Source organism: Danio rerio, chromosome 15, assembly GCF_052040795.2.
Source record: "Danio rerio strain M-AB ecotype USA chromosome 15, GRCz13ab, whole genome shotgun sequence".
NCBI classification, from domain to species: Eukaryota; Metazoa; Chordata; class Actinopteri; order Cypriniformes; family Danionidae; genus Danio; species Danio rerio.
In genome coordinates this window covers 40,395,853-40,416,740 of record NC_141035.1, presented here as the reverse complement: position 1 = coordinate 40,416,740, position 20,888 = coordinate 40,395,853, and the positions used below count along the sequence as shown (strand labels likewise).

The following is a 20,888-nucleotide window of genomic DNA, read 5'->3' as shown; positions in this document are numbered from 1 at the left end:
TATTTGGGTACGCGACTGTGTTTACATGGGCATCTGTAGTCGAATTATTTCCCAAATTATTAAATGGTGGACTTTAACTGTCTTTCATTCAGAGAATTCATTCATGTCCCTCGCGACAAATGAAATATTTGATTCGAGGAACTGCTCTAAGCGTGTATTTTGATGCAATGTTTGATACCGCACGGCGATTTGAGAAAAAAAAAAAAACTCAGCATTTCCCGGAAATTTAGATGCACACGGCAGGTAGCGTCAGAAAGCCGCGTGTTTTATTCCGGTCACAAAATGCGGTAAAAATCCTACACAAGGTTAAAATTTGGTTGTAGTGCTAACATGTTTACACTCTGTGCAATAGTTTGTTCGATACGAACAAACTGAATAAACAAAGAGCACTGGTCGCTCACTTACCAAATCTGTAGTGACAGGACAATCACCAGCAACTAGAGCCGCGTCTTTAATAAGAGGAGAGTAAAAGCGAATCCGGATCTCAGCGTTTGCAGATGAGAACAGCTCTCAGGTAAACAATAATCCTCCTTAGGCACGTAAGTTATTGTTGTCGCGCGTTGCGTACACTGTTAATCCACACGTCTGAGCTCTCACAGAAAGAAAATGAAAACAAAACTTAACTGCCGCAAACTATAAAAGCAACACTTCACGCTTGTTTTGCCAATACTACGTGGTGTGAGTGTCGTCTAAATACTGTGACAGTAATGAATATTAATGAAGTTGCACAATAGAGCGCGCTGATTGGTTTGAACCAAGCCTTACTCATGCATTAATGCAACACACTGTAAGACATAATAAGACTCACTCTGGTACAGACGTCCAGTCTACACACCGGAATACAACGCTATTATGTCATGACCGTGACGCAGCTTCAAAAATTCGTTTCAAACTGGAAGTACGAATTTGCTTGAAATAACACAAAAACAACCAATTTACACGTTTTAGTGAAATATAGGTGTCCTAATAGTGTTTTTAGCAGTGTGGGACACATATACGACTGTCAACAGCTCAAAAAATGTGTTTTGGTGTTTCGTGACCCTTTAAGATTTGTAATGAATACACTGTTCTTGTTTCCTTTCAGAAGCAAAGCACATTAAACAGCTCGCCTCATCAGACAGCAAACCTCTCCTTCACACCAGTCACCTCCGTTAGCCTCGATCCTCCAGTCCTTGAAACTACTCTCCCTATTTCAAGCCCCAGCATCTCCAGACTCCAGCCTGATGTCATTCGAGAGCAACCAGACCTCGACGTCCATCCCAAAGCCCTTCGCCAGCACTCCAGTAGAACTGTCACAAATAATCTGGAATCTCCTTATTCCCAATCACAGCAACAACAACACCGCAAACAAATCAGACCACGAACCAGCATCCCAGAAAGCACAGCAGAGCAGCGCAGGCCACAGAGATCATCTTCTCCATCTCCACAAACATCTGACAGCACAGAGGAGCACTGGCCAAACCTGAAGGAGAAGAAGGAGACTGCAGGCAAAAGAAAGACTGAACATGAGAGACGAGAGAAGAAGAAGAATGCACCTTCAAGCCAAAAGAAGAAATCAGAACGGTACTTTGTATTACTGCTGAAAGGTTTAGATTATTTTATTTTCTATAAAAACAGCTATATTGTAGAACATTGTTTAGATCAGGGGTGTCAAACTCAATTCCTGGAGGGCCGAAGCCCTGCACAGTTTAGTTCCAACCCTGTTTCAACACACTTACCTGTAGGTTTCAAACAAGCCTGAAGGACTCAATTAGTTTGATCAGGTGTGTTTAATTAGGGTGGGAACTAAACTGTGCAGAGCTGCGGCCCTTTTGGAACTGAGTTTGACACCTGTGGTTTAGATTAACTTAGTTTTCTATTTTAATTCATTCCTTCAATTTCCTTCGACTTAGTCCCTTTATTCATCAGGGGTTGCCACATCGGAATGAACCGTCACCTTACCCAGCATATGTTTTACACAGCGGATGCCTTTCTAGCTGCAACCCAGTACTGGGAAATACCCATACACTCCCTTATTCACTCACTCATACACTACGGCCAATTTAGCTTATTCCATTCACCTGTACCACATGTCTTTGGACTGTGGGGGAAACCGGAGCACCCGGTGGAAACCCACGCCAACATGGTGAGAGCATGCAAACTCCACACAGAAACTCAAACCAGTGACCTTATTGCTGTAAGGTGACAGTGCTAACCACCGTGTTGCCCCGTATTGGAGTTTATATTTCCAAATATAATTTAGTCCTCCATTGTCAAAGTTTGATATTCTTCAGCCATTACTCCTGTAGTGTCCAATATAATGATTTAGTGCTGTTTTCTTGGTCCTTACATATACAGTTGAAGTCAGAATTATTAGCCCGGCTGAATTATTAGCCCCCTGTTAATTTTTTTCCCCAATTTCTGTTTACAAGGAGAAGATTTTTTCAACACATTTTTAAACATAGCAGTTTTAATAACTCATCTCTAATAACTGATTTATTTAATCTTTGTCATGATGACAGTAAATAATATTTGACTAGATAATTTTAAGACACTTCTATACAGCTTAAAGTGACATTTAAATGCTTAACTAGGTTAATTAGGTTAACTAGGCAGGTTAGGGTAATTAGGCAAGTTATTGTATAATGCTAGTTTGTTCTATAGACTATTGAAATTTAGCTTAAAGGGGCTGATAATTTTGACCTTAAAATTGTGTTTAAAAAAATAAAAACTGCTTTTATTCTAGCCGAAATAAAACAAATAAGACTTTCTCCTGAGGAAAAAATATTATCAGACATACTGTGAAAATATCCTTACTCTGTTAAACGTCATTTGGGAAATATAAAAATAATAATAATAAATTCAGGGGGGGGGGGCGGGGCTAATAATTCTCACTTCAACTATATTTAATTGTTGTTATTATTATTTTTACTGTTATTAGAGCAATAGTTTTGCTAGTTTATAATTTTTATTTTTGTGGTCAGAAATAATTTTTTACAATTTTATTTAGGAAGAACGTCACTGGTTCGAGCCTTGGCTGGGTCAGTAGGGTATATGCAGAGCTAGTGTTTCTTTCCATACTGATAAACTTCCGGTGAATGGTTAATGTGACTTTTTTTCCATTTTATACGGTTCCTTGTACAGCATCTATGTTGTAATATTGTTAAAATACAATTAGTTAAATAGACATCAGCATTCATTTAGTTCGTTTTCATAAACTTAAACAATAAAGTCGTTTATTTGCACACGCCTGTCAGGATCGGCAGGCTAGTGCAGAAACTCTATTGAATATACTGGGGTAAAATAAATGCTCATATTTTAAAGACATGGCAGGGAAAATGTAATTTAATGCAGTGTTTTTTGTACAATCTGAGATCCACTTTATATCAGATATTACTCAGCCAGTGGAGACCGCAAATTTTAAAGAAAACAGACCTTAAACGCGCCGATTTTACAATGGCATAAGTGCTTAACCCAGGTTACTGGCAAATTAAAAGTTCTTTATCATACTTCAGCATATACCCTAACGGCATTTCTGTGTGGAGTCTAACCATCGCCTATTAATCAATTCATTTCTTCACACTATTATTTTTTTATCTGCACAATGTATGTTTACAGATGGAATTAATGTGTACCATTTTATCTATTCATTATCTATATAGTATATCTATTTAATAATTCAGCTTATATCACTTATTCATTCATTTTCCTTCGGCTTAGTCCCTTTATTTATCAGGGGTCGCCACAGCGGAATGAACCACCAACTTATCCACTATATGTTTTACACAGTGGATGCCTTTCCAGCTGCAGTGCTGTACTGGGAAACACCCATACACTCTCACACTCATACTCGTACTATGTTCATGTGGGTTTCCTCTGGGTGCTGTGGTTTCCCCCCCAGTCCAAACACATGCAATATAGGTGAATTGGGTAAGCTAAATTGTCTAGTCTAGTGTAGGTGTGTATGTCCTGGTCCTCCAGATTGGGGGTTGAGTGTTGGGCTAACAACTCATTTCATAAAAAAAAAAAACTAGATGTTACGAAACACCAATATGTTATGGCTATAAATGGCCCTGGGAGTAAGTATATTTTTGTGGTCAAAAATTGTAAAATAGATTTGAAACTTCATTTATTCATTTTCCTTCAGCTTAGTTCCTTTATTCATCAGTGGTCGCCACTGCGGAATGAACCGCCAACTTATCCAGCATATGTTTTACACAGACTTTCCAGTAGCAACCCAGTACTGGGAAACACTAATACATTCTCACAGTCACACACACACACACACTCATACACTGAGGCCAATTTAGTTCATTCAATTCACCTATAGCGCATGTCTTTGGACTGTGGGGGAAACTGGAGCACCCGGAGGAAACCCACGCAAACACAGGGAGAACATGCAAACTCCACAAAGATATGCCAACTGACCTAGCCGAAACTCGAACCACTGACCTTCTTGCTGTGAGGTGAACCACTGAGCCACTATGCTGCTCGATTTGAAACTTTTGTAACATAAAAGTAATATTTGTCATTCTATAGCAATTAAATATATAATTATATAATTTTTTAAAATTATTTGCCAGGGATGGGTTGCGGCTGGAAGGGCATCTGCTGCGTAAAACATATGCTGGATAAGTTAGCAGTTCATTCTGCCGTGGCAACCCCTGATTAATAAAGGAACTAAACCGAAAAGAAAATGAATGCATTTATTTTATTCTTATTAATTAAATATTTATTTGTTTATTTTATTTTAATGTTACTTAACCAAAACTTTTGAATTGTAGCATATCACATTTTCCACAAAAATAATAATCAGGTGTAAAACTGTTTTAAAACATTAAATAGTAAAAAAAAAAAAAAGTATATTACGTCATAAAAATGGTCAAAAGACTTGTCATCCTATATCAATTAAATGTGTATTATTTATTGTATTAATTATTTATTTTATTTTAATGTTACTACTACTATCTCATTTACCTCAAAAACATAGTGTTAAACTTTGATAATGCAAAAAATTGCGTCCATAAATTGGCACATTTGACCATAATAATTGTCAAAACAAACAATCTTATTTATTTTTAATATTAAGCCATTGCAAATTCTATTTTTTCTTTTCTAGTCATGCTAGCGAGGCAGGCAGAAGCCCAGTGAGAGTCAGACATTCCAGGGGTCATGAAGGGGTCACTCGCAATCCGGAGAAGCCAAGTGGAAAAAGCAGGTGGCAGGAAGAGTGTCAAAGTTCAGCACGAGGAGGAAACCGAGCACCGCCACCCTCACCTATACACAACGCTCTGGGACAGGTTTGTTTCATAACCCTGAGAATATCAACGTTTTATTAAATTCCTTATTACATTGTATCAATACATAGCATTTATATTAGAGGTGTAACCTGCCATAAATTGGACTGTGCTGTGCTTGGGCAGTTTTTGTTATGCAGTACTTTATTTTGGGGTGTTTGCTAATAGTTCTATATTTCAAAAGGTAAGAAATAATTATTAGTATACATTTCTTATTTAATCTGTAAAAATCTATCTAAAGCTGGAGTAAATGTACACTTAATATAACAACTTATTACACACAAGCTTTATTCAGGATGCTTGTGCATCTTTTGATTTTAACTTGTGTGAGGAGTATTTAGAAGCTACATAAAATGGCGTCTTTTAACAGAGCAACTCATTTGAGATGCATGAAATACTGGAAAAATCTGAGGTGTAATGAAGGTATTTATTAATTATGGAATAATTATTGTAGAAAAGTTTAGATGGTTCTTTTAAAATTGTTTTGTAATGTAAATGTATTGTAATGTAAAAGCTTTGTTAACTTTAATCCAAGAAATCCTGCTGTTTTATTAGTGACTTCTACAGGCAGAGTGAATTTGCATTTTTGTTCAGCCTGATTTCATTTTATGCAGGTATGTTTTTATTTAGTATAGCTAAAATCAGCTGATTATGTTTTTACTTTTATGTTTAGACATTTCACAATCTAATGTAGAAAATATATTTTAAAAATAAAAAAGAGACAGGGAAAAAAACGTTATCTGCCAATTTGCTAATAAAATATTGCTAAATGGAATGGGAAATGGATTGAATTAGATTGAAATCTCTTTAATGTCCCTAAGATGCAATTTGGTACACCGTTATAGCCGACACAACACAAACTGAGACATTAACATTTAACACAAATATAGAGAAGGACATAAAACTACCAGCCAAAATATCATCACCTTACAATTATAAGGTGGATAAGGTCCTATCTGACTTTTTTGTCAAAATTGAGGTATTGACATATTCTTAGGGGGCTTTCACACCTACACTTTTGTTTCGGAACCTGTCTCGTTTGCCCAGTTAGCGCGGTTCGTTTGGCATATGTGAACAGGGCAATCGTGCTCTGTTCCGTGCCAAAGTAATCGCTCCGAGATCGCTTGAATGAGGTGGTCTCGGCTCGATTGAAACAAACCCTGGAGCGGTTCAATAGCAGTGAGAAAGCGATCCGATCCGAGCGCGGTTATATCACAGTATTTTATAGACATGTAATAGGCATACGTCTATATGAAGAGAGAATTATGAGTTTGGTGGGAAGTTTTGCGAGTCTCCGGATGCCCGCAAACGAGTGATGATCTCCCGGTAATCTCGCGTCTTCCAAACGGTCCTCAAAAAGGCATCGTCACGCACCCTTCTCTCCCCTCCCCACCGCATCTCTCTTCAGACACTTCGCACATGCGCACCCTGTCAATCACCACCAAACCACCACCTCTCCTGACAGTTTAGCGGGAAGCTGAAAAATAAACCCGAGGAGAGTTTACTCGCACGTGACTTGTTTTAGCTCTTTTGAAGCGGTTAGAAACTTTGCCGTGTGAAAGCGAACCGCTCCAAGAGCAAAGAGCAACAATGTAACATTTGTAATCTCTGTTTCGGAACAACTGAATCGGTGTGAAAGCACCCTTATTAAATGACAACTTATTTACATTATTGGATGTTTTTTATAATGGATGTTTATATTTTAAGACTTTTAATTTAAAAAAAAGAACAAATGTTACACACATACAGTTTGCAATGGCATGCAAAAACTTTGAAGCTAAATATCTCAAAATCATTCAGAACACTGATAGAACCTTATAATTCCAAGGTGACGATATGTTCAAGCAGCAGCACATTTACAGCATACATTGTGCTACATGCCTTCATTTAATACCCTAATTAAATAAAGTATTCACTATATTTCTTAGTTTGGGTTTTGTTTAGGAGCATATTTTGTAATGTCTTTCAAGGAATAATTAGATTCATACCTTACCACAAGGTTTTCTGATGGATTCTGCGAATGAATAAACTGTCCACTCCAGGTAGAAGATTATTAACAAAATAAATCCAGTGAAAAAGGTGAATAAAACAAATACAGTACAAGAACAGAATCCTTTACCTTATTTTCATCTGAGAACAAGAGCCTAAGACTTACAATATACAGAAGTCTGTTTAAGTGTGTTGCTGTTCTGTATGCTCTAACCCAGTGGTTCTCAATTTTTTTCATCCAGTACCATCTCAGAAAAAATTGTCTCTACAAGTACCACCAAAATGAGCAGTATTGAAATATAGTAGTGTAGTAGGCCCAGTAAAGCAGCTACAACTCTGCACAGTTAAAAAATGTGGCAGATTACCTTAGAAATATAGGCTATATGTCATTTATGGCTTATTATGTACATCATTTTTGATAAATTTTGAAATGTGTGTAGCATGTACATCACATATTTAATTCCTCCGCGTACCACTAGAAGGAAGCCTGCGTACCACTAGTGGTACACGTACCACAGTTTGAGAACCACTGCTCTAACCTTTTATACAGCATTTATGCCCATGAACACAGGGGTGCTAAGTTAGATTAAAAATATGACTTGTTAGAGCAGGGCTGGCCTCTTGGGCTGCGTCCGAAATCGAGTGAGCTGAGTAGTATATGTCTGAATTTGTACAATTCGAAGAACAGTATGTGAGAAGTAGCCGGATGACCTACTACTTTCGGCGAGATTCTAAAGTGTGCATTCAATGCACACAACGTGAAGCGACGCAACTGATGTGGGTAGGTCACGTGATCATGACAAAACGGTGGATGTAGTATGTCTGAGTTCCATTTATTCTTCTCACATTCATACTGTATAGAACGTACTTATCTAGGGGTCGAGTTGCAGATTTAAATTCAAATGCAGTACCTACTGTATAGTAGGTGATTTCGGACGCAGCCTTGGTCCTAGGGTGGACAGTGCCCTACAGAATTAGAGCCCCAACACACTTGAACCAGCTAATCAAGCTCTACTACTTATACTAGAAGCTTCCTAGCAGGTCTGTTAAGGTAAGTTGGAGCTAAACCCTGCAGGACACTGGCCATCGAGGACCGAGTTTTGCACCCCTGTATTAGAGCTGGTTAATGAACCCAACTGCTATTGGAACAAATGATTTTAAATATCTGTTCTATATGAACATTTACATATTTATAGCCTGTTTAAGGTAAGTGAATCTCTTATATTTATGCTTTATATGTAAATCCGATAAAGTAAAAATAACAAAATGCTTGTCCTTGACATTGACAGGCAGTCTCTGAGGTGCTGTTTGCCGGTTCAGATTCTCCAACACAATGCAAGACTCCAAGTTCTTCAGATTCTCAAGCATACACACCACCTCCACCCCCACAATCCCCAGCGGTCTCTTGTTCCGGTGTGCAGCAATCCGTGCAGGTCATAGATCAACTCATGCAGGACGCAGAAGGCAAGACCACCTCGTGCACTTCTTAATGAGCAACTGTAAAACTATACCACAAATATCTTGTCTGGCTTATGTTGAACAATAATCATTTGATTTACATATTAAAAGTATTAATATTCAAAATACTAATTGATGTTGCATTTGAATTATCCTTCAAACATCTACATTTTATTTATTTATCAGCAAGAAGTTCCTTAATTTTGAAATAAAGCAAATTTATTTTCACAAGTTACTTGTACATGAACATCAACACTACTTGCATTTAATATGCCCTTTTTATAGCTTTAGCTTTTGTACATTTATTTAAGTCTGCGTTTACAGGAATTAGCTTAAACTTTTATTTCAGCATGTTGATGTTCTTCCAACTGAAATAGAGTATTGAGTAGGGGGCGGGGTTTTCCTTTTGTCAATCATTTTCTTGTCTAGGGCTGCATTCCAGCCTAATTTTGTATGCTCTTCACTCACTAATCTCCCTCCTTATCCTGATCGATTATATTAAACAAGTGTCCACTAGAGGTGGAATATCTAAATGGATTTAAATGTAATGCCCTAAACTTTTTAGCACTTGAAAATTATGCTGTTGTGATGTCACAGTCACATTGCATTCTGGGACATATAGGTGCTGGAGTGGACATATAAAGCCGACTCGTTCCCTCGGTCGAAGTAGAGGGTATGTGCATGTAAGCTTCCCTCTTTCACTTGATGAAGTGTAACGCACTTGTGGCAGGGATTCCCCCGAGAAAAAAAGGGAAGTTCACAAGTGCGTATCTAAAAGTGGAGTGGAACGCAGCATAAAAGAGAGGGGGTAAGAGGGACATGGTTTAGAATAGAACCTTTTCACAACACTATCATGACGTGTTAAGGCTGATTTATACTTCTGCGTATGTACCGGCGTATGCTACGGTGCTGACGCATAGCCCTTCGCCGTCGCCGTCACTGACGTGCACCTCTCAAAAAATGTAACTACACATCGCAACGATGCGTAGCGTATGCTCTGTGATTAGCGCTAGGTAGCGCTGACGAGTCTGGGCGGGACCGAGAGCCGCGCAAATAGCGCGAGCGAGTGTTTACAAGTGTGGAGTCCCGTGAAGGAGCTCCGGATGGAAAGTTTTGTTTTGTGTTTACCTCATAGTTAAAATTGTTGCACGTCCGCCGGTTCCTGCCTCAAAATGAGCGAGTTTGAGCCACTTGTACATCCCGGAAGTGTTCAGGAAAAGCAAAAAAGCAGCGAAGAAACTCGACACAGAGAAACATTTACACTTCACTGCCAACTAGCGTATCGGAAGTGTTAATGCAGACCGACAGAGACAGCGCGCAGAAGTAAAAATGCACAGCCACGCGCGTTGCATGCGCCGTGGGTTACGCCGGTCACTTGGCGCAGAAGTATAAATCAGGCTTTAGTTATCATATTTGCTGTTATCTGACACATTTTTTTCTGAAAGTCTTGATAACACCATAGTGGAGTTTTCATTATTTCAGCAAATGGGATTGTAAAAAAATGATTTGTTGTACTCTCCTATTTACTGCATTCACAAGTTTACCCAACAATGACGACTTCTGCTACTGAGAAACCCTACTGAGAATGTGAAAAGGGTCCATATTGTGGCTGAAGCTGTCAAATTTATGTCATCAGAGAAGGACCGCAATTCCAAACGTGAAAGAAGATAATCAGACTTTGATTTAAAGATTACTAAAATTAACAGTTTTTTAAGTATATTAACTTGAATGGATTAATTAGACTTTTTGGAATGCCTCGTCTCTGACCAGTGTATATTGGAAAATATTGTTTGATATTTTATTTTAAGTGTGTAATATGCATATTTTTTATTTAATTCCTTATATTATTGCACTCTTATGTACAGACTCTAATGGGGAGGAGTTTGAAGACGATCCATTATTGCAAGTACTCAGACAACAGAGAAAATGGGTAAAGGATCAACTTCGGTGAGAATTTCTGCTGTTTATCTTCAAGATATACATATACAACAGTTCTGTCTGGTTCTTGAAACTGATTAGCTAATAGGCATGTGATATTCTACAAATAACGGCACTAGTACAGCCTCTTCACCTTTTTGTATTACTCCGCCCACATACAGCAACAAGCAGAGGACACTCTATAGTTTGACAAATATTGCCGCAGTTGGAGAACATAATGTACTTTGAGGCTTTTTTAGTCGAGAATATAGTTCTTTAGATTGCAACTGTTTATTTATAAGGATCGTGCCTATTTTTAAATATTTAAAATTCTGGGGCATCGGATTCAGTGCATTGCCTGCCATTAGCTTATCTGAGCAGACCAAAGACAGTGAGGGTTGATGCTCCACCACAAGATGAAAACAGAGACCGCATAATACGTCCTTAGTGGCGAAAAACAGCATTTTCTCAGCGTAAATTTAAAACTATAGCTGAACAAATTATTATAAATCAGGTAAGTCACATTCTGTGTCGATCTTTCTCTTTGGTATATTTTGTAGTGTTGTATTTACACCACAGAAACAGGTAGTGTTTGCTCTGCTCTGGCATTTTCAGTCTTAATTATTGTGAAATTCAGATTGCAAAAGAGAAATACTGGAAATCTCTGTAGACTGATGGCATTTCATACTGCTTAGCCTTATATTCCTAAAATGTGAGCAAAATGACCCGCTTTGTCATCACTTTAGACATTACACTAGAGAATCATTCAAACACTAGCTCTAAAGTGACATTTGTGAAGTAGCAATAGTTTCTACTGCTCTGACCATCAGCTGCAAATATGAATGAAAGGCGGAAGAAAGAAGTTGCTTATACAAAAGGATTTTAAGACTCTCTGTTGTTGATGTTCTTTTTTATATACACTATTATGCCATCGAACAGTTGTATAAACACAATATCACACTCATAGCAGTGCAATATGGCTGTATATCGTCACTGATGGGACACTTTACAGCCACATCGCACTGCTATGAGTGTGATAAAGCTTATACATTATATATATATATATATATATATATATATATATATATATATATATATATAGGCACACACTTTTTGTTTGATTAATTTTATATTTATTTTTGCAGTGAGGTGGACCTGATGCTCCAGCAGCTCTGAGGAGCACAATTGCTGTCACAAAGATGCAATAATACCTTTTAAATATGATATCATGTGTTTATTTTTGCTATTATTTATTAATGCTGTTTTATATTTTAGATTCAAACGTTTTCTAATGTATTTCTAAATAAAGACCTCTGCAAATAAGATTCCACATTAGATTTATTGACATTCAAACTGTACATCACACCAATACTATATAAAGGAAATGACATTTACTTTCAGTTTTAAAAATATGTACAATCCCATCATAACCCATCAAGATAAACCAAACAATCTGTGCAAGAAACTGACACAAAATAATATCAATCATCATAAATTCAGTCTGACTGTGAGTTTGTGTGACTGTGGATCAGAAGACCTGCTAATGCTAAACTTTGCACGCTTAACTAACTGCAAGGGTGAGGAAAATGTGATGCAATCTTTTTGCTGGCTTGGAATCAAGTATGGAATCAGCAGTTAATGTTGAGTAGTTCGTCCACAAGGGGGAGTGAGAGGAGAAGTCTGCTTTGGTCTTTACTATTGCATAATGTGAAAACCAACAAGAGTTTTAAGTGCTTTGCATTTAGCGTTAAGAGCTAAAACAAAAAAAGCTAAAATTATGTGTGTGTGTGTGTGTGTGTGTGTGTGTGTTGGTTTTGGTGGTTTATGAGGACACATTTATTAATGTATAATGGCATAGCTATGAGCTAGGTATTACAATGTCAAGGGGATTTATGAGGACATGCATTGTGTTTCAAAATTGTTTAAAATTGTACTTAATGGGGCGTTTCACATACTCACATTCCGAATCTCCAGTGAGGGTTGGGTTTAGAAGTAGAGGTGGGGTAAGCCCTAATAATCAGCTTTTTTACACTCTAGAGCAGGGGTGTCCAAACTTAGTTCTGGAGGGCCATTATCCTGCATAGTTTAGCTCCAACTTCCCTCAATACACCTGTTAGGATGTTTCTAGAAAGACTAGTAAGAGCTTGATTAGCTAGCCCAGGTGTGTCTGATTGGGGTTGGAACTAAACTGAACAGGACACTGGCCCTCCTGGGCCGAGTTTGGACACCCCTTCTAGACCATTTCAATGTGGAGATATCTATCCATACCTGCCAACGTTTGTCTCTGAAAATCTGGGAGATCAGGGGAGGGTGGTATTGGGTGGGGTCAGTGGCAGGAGGCGGCGGTGGCGGAGTTTTCCAAGACATAACAAAGCGGGAGATGGGTCTGAAATACGGGAGACTCCTGGGAAAAACCGGAGTGTTGGCAGGTATGGTGATATCATGGCCTATGAACATTTCCTGCATGTTGTCAAAATAGGAGGCAATCCAATCATATGTTAATGTAATTACAGCTATCATAACATTATTTATTAATATGTGGGCCTTTTTGGTTTCCTGGAAGCTATGCTATGGAATTTAAAAATGTGAAAAGAGAAATACATTAGGACCACTGGTCAAAATAGTCTATGAAATATATTACATCTATGAAGAGTCCTCATAAACCACCAAATCCAACATTGTGTGTGTTGAGTGATTGATCAGTGTTCAGGTATTGTCTGTGTCAGAGGTGCTGAAATCACTAGCATTCCTTCAGGTGACATTGCTGATTCCAGAGCCATGATGTTGACTCCGTTTGGGATCCGATACCGTCTGTTAAACTGGCGCGTCACCAGTCCTGAGCCGTCCTAGGATTAAAGGAACACATGAATCATCTTTTTAGACTTGCTCTTGAATATCTCGTCTCAGATGTTCAGAACAAAGTGTTTTATAGCAGGGGTGACATCTGATAATCTTAAAGCATGTTAAGGGGATATTCAGCCTAAAAAATGATAATTCTGTTATTTGTCATCTACTTGTGCCAAACCTGTATGACTGTAAGTGGATATTTTGAAGAATTTTGGTAATTTTGGTGTGTTCACTGTTCACAAAATAAGCATTTGAATGAGCTTGAGTGAAGAAGTCATTAGGTGAACTACTGTTGTTACAGATAAAGATGCCGCTGGGGTCTTACCTTTTTTTGTTCATGTTTTCCTTCAACCACAACATAATCTCCAGACACTTTAACAAGCAGTTCCTCAGGACTGAAGTGTTTCACGTCAACTTCCACTGTAAATCCATTGTGATCACAGGTAACCTGTGGAGAAGAACAATTCAATGCTTCAGATTTCTGCTTATTGGATTAGTTTTATATACATTTACCAAATTAAATAAATGCTATTATATTCATTTATCTTTGTAAAATCTTAAGTACTTTTTTAAAAATACATTATAAAAACTTTAAAGTTTTATATTTACATAACATTTTGTTATCTGATTTGTATTGTTTAATTTACATTTAAGATAATTTACATAATAATGTTGAAAATCGGCGCTTCCATATTTATTTCATTGACTATCAATTTTACATTTCAAAATACATTTTGGGTTAAATAGGAAAACAAATATGACAATTTGAGGGTTTATAAATTAAATTATTGTTTATTTGTGTGTTAACTAATAAATCGGTCATAGTTATATACGACGAAATATTAAGATAAATCTAATCAATTTCATGTATACTTTTAATTTTCAAAATTATCGTAAAACATCACGTAAAAGCTAAAATAATCAAAACAATCGTCGTTTTATTTTAGGCTTTATCTTTATGTAGCCTAATTAGGCGAGTATTGCTGTTTAAATGTTAATATATAGGCCTATGCTTGTATTTTATGACGTGAAAGAGGTTACTCCACCTTTGCTGCTCCGGTTTGCTCGGTAACGGGGATTAAAAATTCGGTCGGACTCCATGAATAAGGTCCAATGGTCCCGTTTAACCGTGGAAATAACGGCGGGAGAACCCTTTCCCATGGGATACCGCTCACCGGGACAGAAGGAGGCAAGTCGAAGTCCATTTTCTGCGTTGAATACGTAAGGTAGGCTTTCCCTAAAACTGCTTCAGAAATTCAGATTTGATGTCTGACTAGCCTATTTGCTTCTCGTGTAACTCTGGAGTGCAAAAGTGTTGCCCTCCTTCAGGTTTAAGGAGATTTATATAGATCGGAAACACCGCCCCTTCACATAAACTCATTTAAACAAATGCCATAAATAAGTGGGCTGATGGTGCTGTCAGAGATCTCCGATACCTAATCATGAAGCACGATGCCAAAATGTTATTAAAGCTGCATTTGTTGTTGTGGAATGTCAATGAGAGGGTTCAACTCCTTTATTCCCATGTTGAAAGCACAGCGGTGTCCTCTTATGTAATAACTCAATGGGGAACACTATGGTCTTCATTCAAACAGTCCGACTTCCTGTCATCACCTCAGCTGTTTTATATCGAGCAAAGAGGGACATTCAAAAACTGAATGTGCCACTATTCAATGTCAAAGGGTCGTCGTTATGTGTAATAGCGGTGAGGTGTCCAGCTATTAATACATTGGAGAGTTTGCAAACTGCTGTAGTCATATCTTCACATGACACAGCATGTGCTGACAAAATCCTTGTGAATTTTGAATGTTCTTTTCCCCCTTTTAGATAGGAGAATTGTATCTTTATTTTAGCTAGTTAAAGTTTTCAAACACAGCTTCAGTGATCACAAGTCACAAATTAGTCAAATTATTGTATTTAAAAAGAAAATAGACTGAAAAAAGAAAAGTGAAGCCAAAATTTTCAAAGTATGGCAGCTGTCATCTACCATCATTTGGAGCCAGAATATTGAGGCCATGGCAAAGTCTTGCGAAACTCTCAGAAAGTAGTCTTTTGCATAAAATATAACTAACTAAAAACAAAAGCATTACTAAAATTAACATATGAAAAACACTCAGCTTGAAAACTTACTCTTTTTTTCAAAATATATTACTTATTTTTAACTTTTCTAATTTGCAGCTGTATCTATCGCTAATTTTTTGTTTTTTGTTTTTTGTTTTTTACATTTTTGTGTTTGGTGACAACAATAGACGGTTATGCATATTTCTGTATTTTCAAAAAGGCCACTTCAGCTCCGGTTCAGGCGCTTAGTTAAAGGGCTACAGATGCCGTGTAGTTCACCTAAATATAAAAAAAGCGATTTAATTTATCCACCCTCAGGTCATCCAAGGATACATTTTACTCGCTATTAGATTTTTAGAAGAAATAATTTTAGCTGAAAAAAAAAATTTCAATTGCTGAAATAAAAACAACCCGAAAAAATAACAAAAACTCAGTTTATCTTGCTTAAACTTTATTTATTGTCTTCTGCTTGTGTTAGTTAATCTTTCCCTTAAACCACACACACAAATATGCACACTGTAAATTGACTGCTTAAAAAAGTGAGTAAACCCCTTGCCTTAAAATTATTTAATAAATAAACTATGTATATATAATAAAATAACTATACAAAAGATGTCGACTTAACTCCTTTTAAGTAAAGTCAACTTATCACTTTTAAAGGGGACCTATTATCACTTTAATAAGGGGGTTAAACACAGATGTGTGGCATCAGTGTGTGAATATTATCTAATGATAAAAATGTATTAATTATATTTTTATCAACTTCATAAAAACAGTCTGCAGAAAAACTTTGACATTCGTCTTTTGTATGTGTCATTAGAGAGGGAAAGCCCTGCCCATTAGTGATGATATCTACCGCATTAGCATAAACAGCCCTGAGTGAGAAGCAGCCGTCCGCCATTAGTTTTGAATCTGCTGCTATGCTGACGAACAAGCATTTGTAGCTCCACCCTTTAAAAAGAGTGCTGAGAGCACAAACTCATTTAAATTTAAATTTAAAGTGACCATCATCAAAACGGCACAATTATGATCAGAGCCAAAAAGGTTTTTAAAGGGGTGGTTCAGGGTGTGTTTTTAAAGCTTGGTTGTGCTTACAAGATGCAAAGCAATGTGTGCTCATGCTTCATTTGTAGAAAATCATGTTACTTTTTCATATATCCTACTTTGATTGTAAACAGCTACTCAGCTAACATGAAAATGGCTGTGATATTTCCTAGTTCCTCTGAAGGCCCGCCCTCAAGAGGCTCTGATTGGTCAGCTAAAATAATGTGCTGTGATTTGCAGATTAGCTCCATGTCAACAGGAATCATCTCTGTTATAACATTACAGTCCCTCTGGCCATGCTCATTCGCTGCACAGGGTGTATGTGCGTAACCTCATTAATGTTTATGACATCATTAACCCGGATGTATTTTTTTGTAGTCCCCAAATTTGTTTGCTGTAGGCTTTGCTAAGCTAACTCTGTTAAAGCCAATGTCTACCTTTCCATTGAACTTTAGACTTGTGTATTACATTCAGAGATGTTATGTTTACACATCTACATTACACATCAACTAACGTTTAAAATATGATATTGTTGGAGACCACCCCTTTAGAGTTATAAAACATTGTTTGTGTAGTATTTTGGGCTGAAACTTAAAATACACACTAGGGACACCAGATTTATTTTACGTCTTGCAAAAAGGGGCATATATGTCCCATTTAATGCCCCAGTCACACGGCACATCAGTGTTATTGCTTCCTAATCACTTTAAATGGGTGACGTCAAGTGTTGCCAAACTGAATTGTGGATCCGTCTGCGTTGCTCGCTGCAGAAGTTGGAAATTTCTCAACTTTTTAAGCGCCAACGAAAGCATCAGCCAATAAGATCGCTTTATGCAAATACCCCAGCTCAGACAGTAGCTGATTGCGGATTAATTTCATTGGCTGACGCTGCTATGACGGTCGCATCAGCTCCAACCTCAGACACGCCCTCTGTCAAGCATTGACGTTGAAGCTCCATGTGAATCAGGTGTAAGGCAAAGGGTTTACTCACCTTTTTACTAATCTCTATTGACAGTGTAAGAGTTCAGGGGCGTCTGCAGGATTTTATTCTAAGATACCCACAAATCCAGCACCGCCCCGCACCCTTCCCCCAATCATGTCAAAACACACTTATTGTGAAAGGCTACATTATTTAAAGTCATTCGTTGACATAATTCGTTTGCTTTTTAAACGTATTATTTCATTGAAATCTAAATGTAGTAAAAACACATCAGCACCAAGAAAAAAAAAGACGCACAAGACGTAATCTTTAAAATTACGACATATTAAAATATTTGCAAATGTATGACAGAAGATTGTGATACAATTCAATTAGTGAAGCATAAATTAAATCCTTACTTTCCACTGACCAAAAATCATCCACCCGCACAGAGTAGTGGACGGGCTCAAACAAAAATATAATTAGTATATTTTTCTAGGAAACAATATCTTTTTAAAACGAATTTCGTATATAGTTTGTCTCTTTGTTTAGTTTTCTTGGTCAGTTATCTTAAAATAAAAGAACAAATAACATTTGAGGTGAAGTGCTTCAAAACAAATCCACTATGCTTCAACAATGCCGAATCACAAACTGGATTGTCAAATAAAGTAATTATAGCCTAAATAAAATTAAAGGGAAATATTCAGTTTCAGAGAAGCCTATATTAAGCTGTTTTCCCTGTTGTGCCAGTCAATTACAGTTTAATTCATTTAATCAAATAATTTGAATGAGCAGGACAGGCCTTTATAAAGTATTCGCAACAGCACTGAACATGTTTCCACATTACCTCGGTGGAACAAACTCGGTTAGAAAGGTGAGAAAACTCAGAAACTCGTTCTGAGAACGGAGATTTCTGCTTATTTATGCCAGTCTGTCAGATAAAATTGTTTAAAACACCTTAAATGTTAGCCGTTCCATGCGAGGAGGCTGTGCAGCAGCTGGATCTGATCTGTCTGATGAAAGAGACCAGTATTTGTCTTATTGGTTTTAGGCCTTTTGGCAAATGTCTCAATTAAGTTAAGCTGTTTTAAAGAGCGTTTACTCATTTTGTTTTAAACAATAACTATCTGAATAGTATTTTTTAGTGTGTGGAAAAAACGCCAGCAAAACTAAAGCCAATAGATTTTTTTACTCTTCTCCCACCATTCAAGTACACACGCTTTAAAACACACAAACGCAGATCTTTATTTATTCTCGTTCTTACTTGCCCTGTTAATATATCGTAGTCTATACTGTTTAATAATCAATTTAAATTATGTAATAAATAAATAAATAAGCTTCATTAATTCTTGCCCTCTCATGGTAGATATGCACAGTGCGTACAGCCAGCCCAATCTCACGAGGAAGCGCAAGTATTTTATGTTTTGTCAGTTTAGTGGCTAATTCGTATAAGTTCAGTCGTATGAAAATGTCATTGGGTGATGAGCAAATCATACTAAAATGTACAAATTAGACTGTATGAATTGAAACGATTTAGCCACTAAATCCAAAAGTTACGAATTGCCGTTAGACTGCGTTGGTACAGCTGCAGGCTCCACTGTAAGAGTTTATAATAAAATTAAAAGTAATTATAATGTATATCTTTAAAAATAAAGGTTTGTGGATTTATATTCTATATACCGAATGGCCTCACCCACTGACAGTCATAGGCATTTTTATAATAATGTTAATGAGAAATGTGGTTGGCAGATATATTTACAAAAAATCAGGATGCCATGATCACTATTAGTCACTGTTTGTCAAGTAACACTCTTAATATCATTGCATAACGCAAAACCTAAACCATAAACATATCTAATTAAAACCTCCAGAGCTAAAGATGGAAAAGGAAATGTCAAGGTAAAAGGTGACCATGCCTACACATTTTAACATGTCTGTTCAAATAAATAAATTAATAAAGAATTAATACATACACACTGTAAAACATTTAACAACATCCAAACAACAAACTAATTCAGCATGCAGCTTTATCATATGGCTTAAATGGATTTCTAGACCTTGGATTGAAAACGTGACCATTGCACATCACCAGGACTGAGGATAGCATGTCCTTCTGCTGTTGCCATCCGCTTCTAACTTTCTGTTCGTGCATTGGTTGTAGGCAACTAAAAACAGCTCCCATGAAGATCCACGAGGTGCTTAGCATCCGCTCGAAAGTCAGATCCAATTTCATAATAGGCGCCTGTAAGGGGTTACATATGAGACAGAGGCTTCGTGCATTGATGTTAAAGAGTCTGGTATGCAGTGGGTTTAAAATGATTGCATGCTCTGGTTATTAGTAAGGAAGAGGACAATGGAGCCCGTCCATCATGTGGAGTTTGCTAGAAGCTTCTTAATCATTTCGTACTTTTGTTTTCCATTTGCAACAAGCTAAAAATGGTATTTGACAAATAGGCATGACAAGTAGGTATGCGCTGTAAAATGAACCTGGAACTGTTACAATAGAGAGTTCTACTTAATCTTTTTTATTCAATTTACCTTTATTTGTATAGCGCTTTTACAGTGTAGATTGTGTCAAAGCAGCTTCACGTAGAAGATTATAGTGAATTGAAACAGTGTCAGTTCAGTTTTCAGAGTTTAAGTTCAGTTTAGCTCAGTTCAGTGTAGTTTAATAATCAATACTGAGAGTCTAAACACTGAGGAGCAAATCCATCGATGCACAGCTCTACAAGTCCTGAACCATGCAAGACAGAGGCGACAGTGGTGGGAAAAAATCTTCACCAATTGGCGAAAGTGAAGGATAAAAAAACCTTGAGAGAAACCAGGCTCATTTGAGCACGACAATTTCTCCTATGGCCAAACGTCTTGTGCAGAGCTGCAGTCTCGGCGCTGGAGAACGCTGGACGTCAATGAAGACTCGTCTGTCCTTGGAGTGTCACAGGAATCAGACACATGGGGCTCTATTTTGACGGTCCATGCGCAGAGCGCAAAATGCAGGGCGCAAATGCTTTCAGGGCGTGTCAGGACGCGTTTTTGCTAATTTAAGGGCGAGAAATCTGCCTTGCGCCGCATGTTCTAAAAGGGTTGAGTTTGTTTTCTTAATGAGTTATAGGTGTGTTTTGAGAATAAACCAATTAGAGTCTCATTTCACATTTCCTTTAAGAGTCAGCTGAGTCGCGCCAAGAGCGCATTCGCTATTTACAGGACGCAAAGTAAGTCTAAGTGGAAAAAATGAGCATTTCACAAGCAAACAGTTAAGAGTTTTTTAACAGAAAACTGTTAAACAGAGCATCTACTGCATGAGAATGAGAGATAATGGATCACTTTCACTTTCGCTCTTGGATAGGGAAACCTTTACGCACAGACATCAATTAGTC

General features: G+C 37.3%; 2 protein-coding genes across 13 annotated transcripts in view; one reads left to right on the top strand and one right to left on the bottom strand.

Annotated features, from left to right (window-relative positions):
• The window catches only part of proser3 (proline and serine rich 3), a 155,203-nt gene that overhangs the window by 15,886 nt on the left and 118,429 nt on the right, over window positions 1-20,888 (top strand). For 6 of the 12 annotated variants that reach the window (NM_001305583.1, XM_087282482.1, XM_087282480.1 and 3 more), the window contains 5 exon segments: window positions 1,085-1,563; window positions 5,099-5,279; window positions 8,555-8,729; window positions 10,589-10,670; window positions 11,786-11,965. In NM_001305583.1, coding sequence (NP_001292512.1) covers window positions 1,085-1,563; window positions 5,099-5,279; window positions 8,555-8,729; window positions 10,589-10,670; window positions 11,786-11,816 — 948 coding nt within the window. In that variant the 3' untranslated portion in view covers window positions 11,817-11,965. 12 annotated transcript variants of the gene reach the window in all.
• Window positions 11,963-14,952, bottom strand: hspb6 (heat shock protein family B (small) member 6). Its single transcript, NM_001100958.2, is given in 3 exon segments — window positions 11,963-13,486; window positions 13,813-13,935; window positions 14,534-14,952. Coding segments are annotated over 3 exon segments (429 nt in total). The 5' UTR covers window positions 14,693-14,952; the 3' UTR covers window positions 11,963-13,339.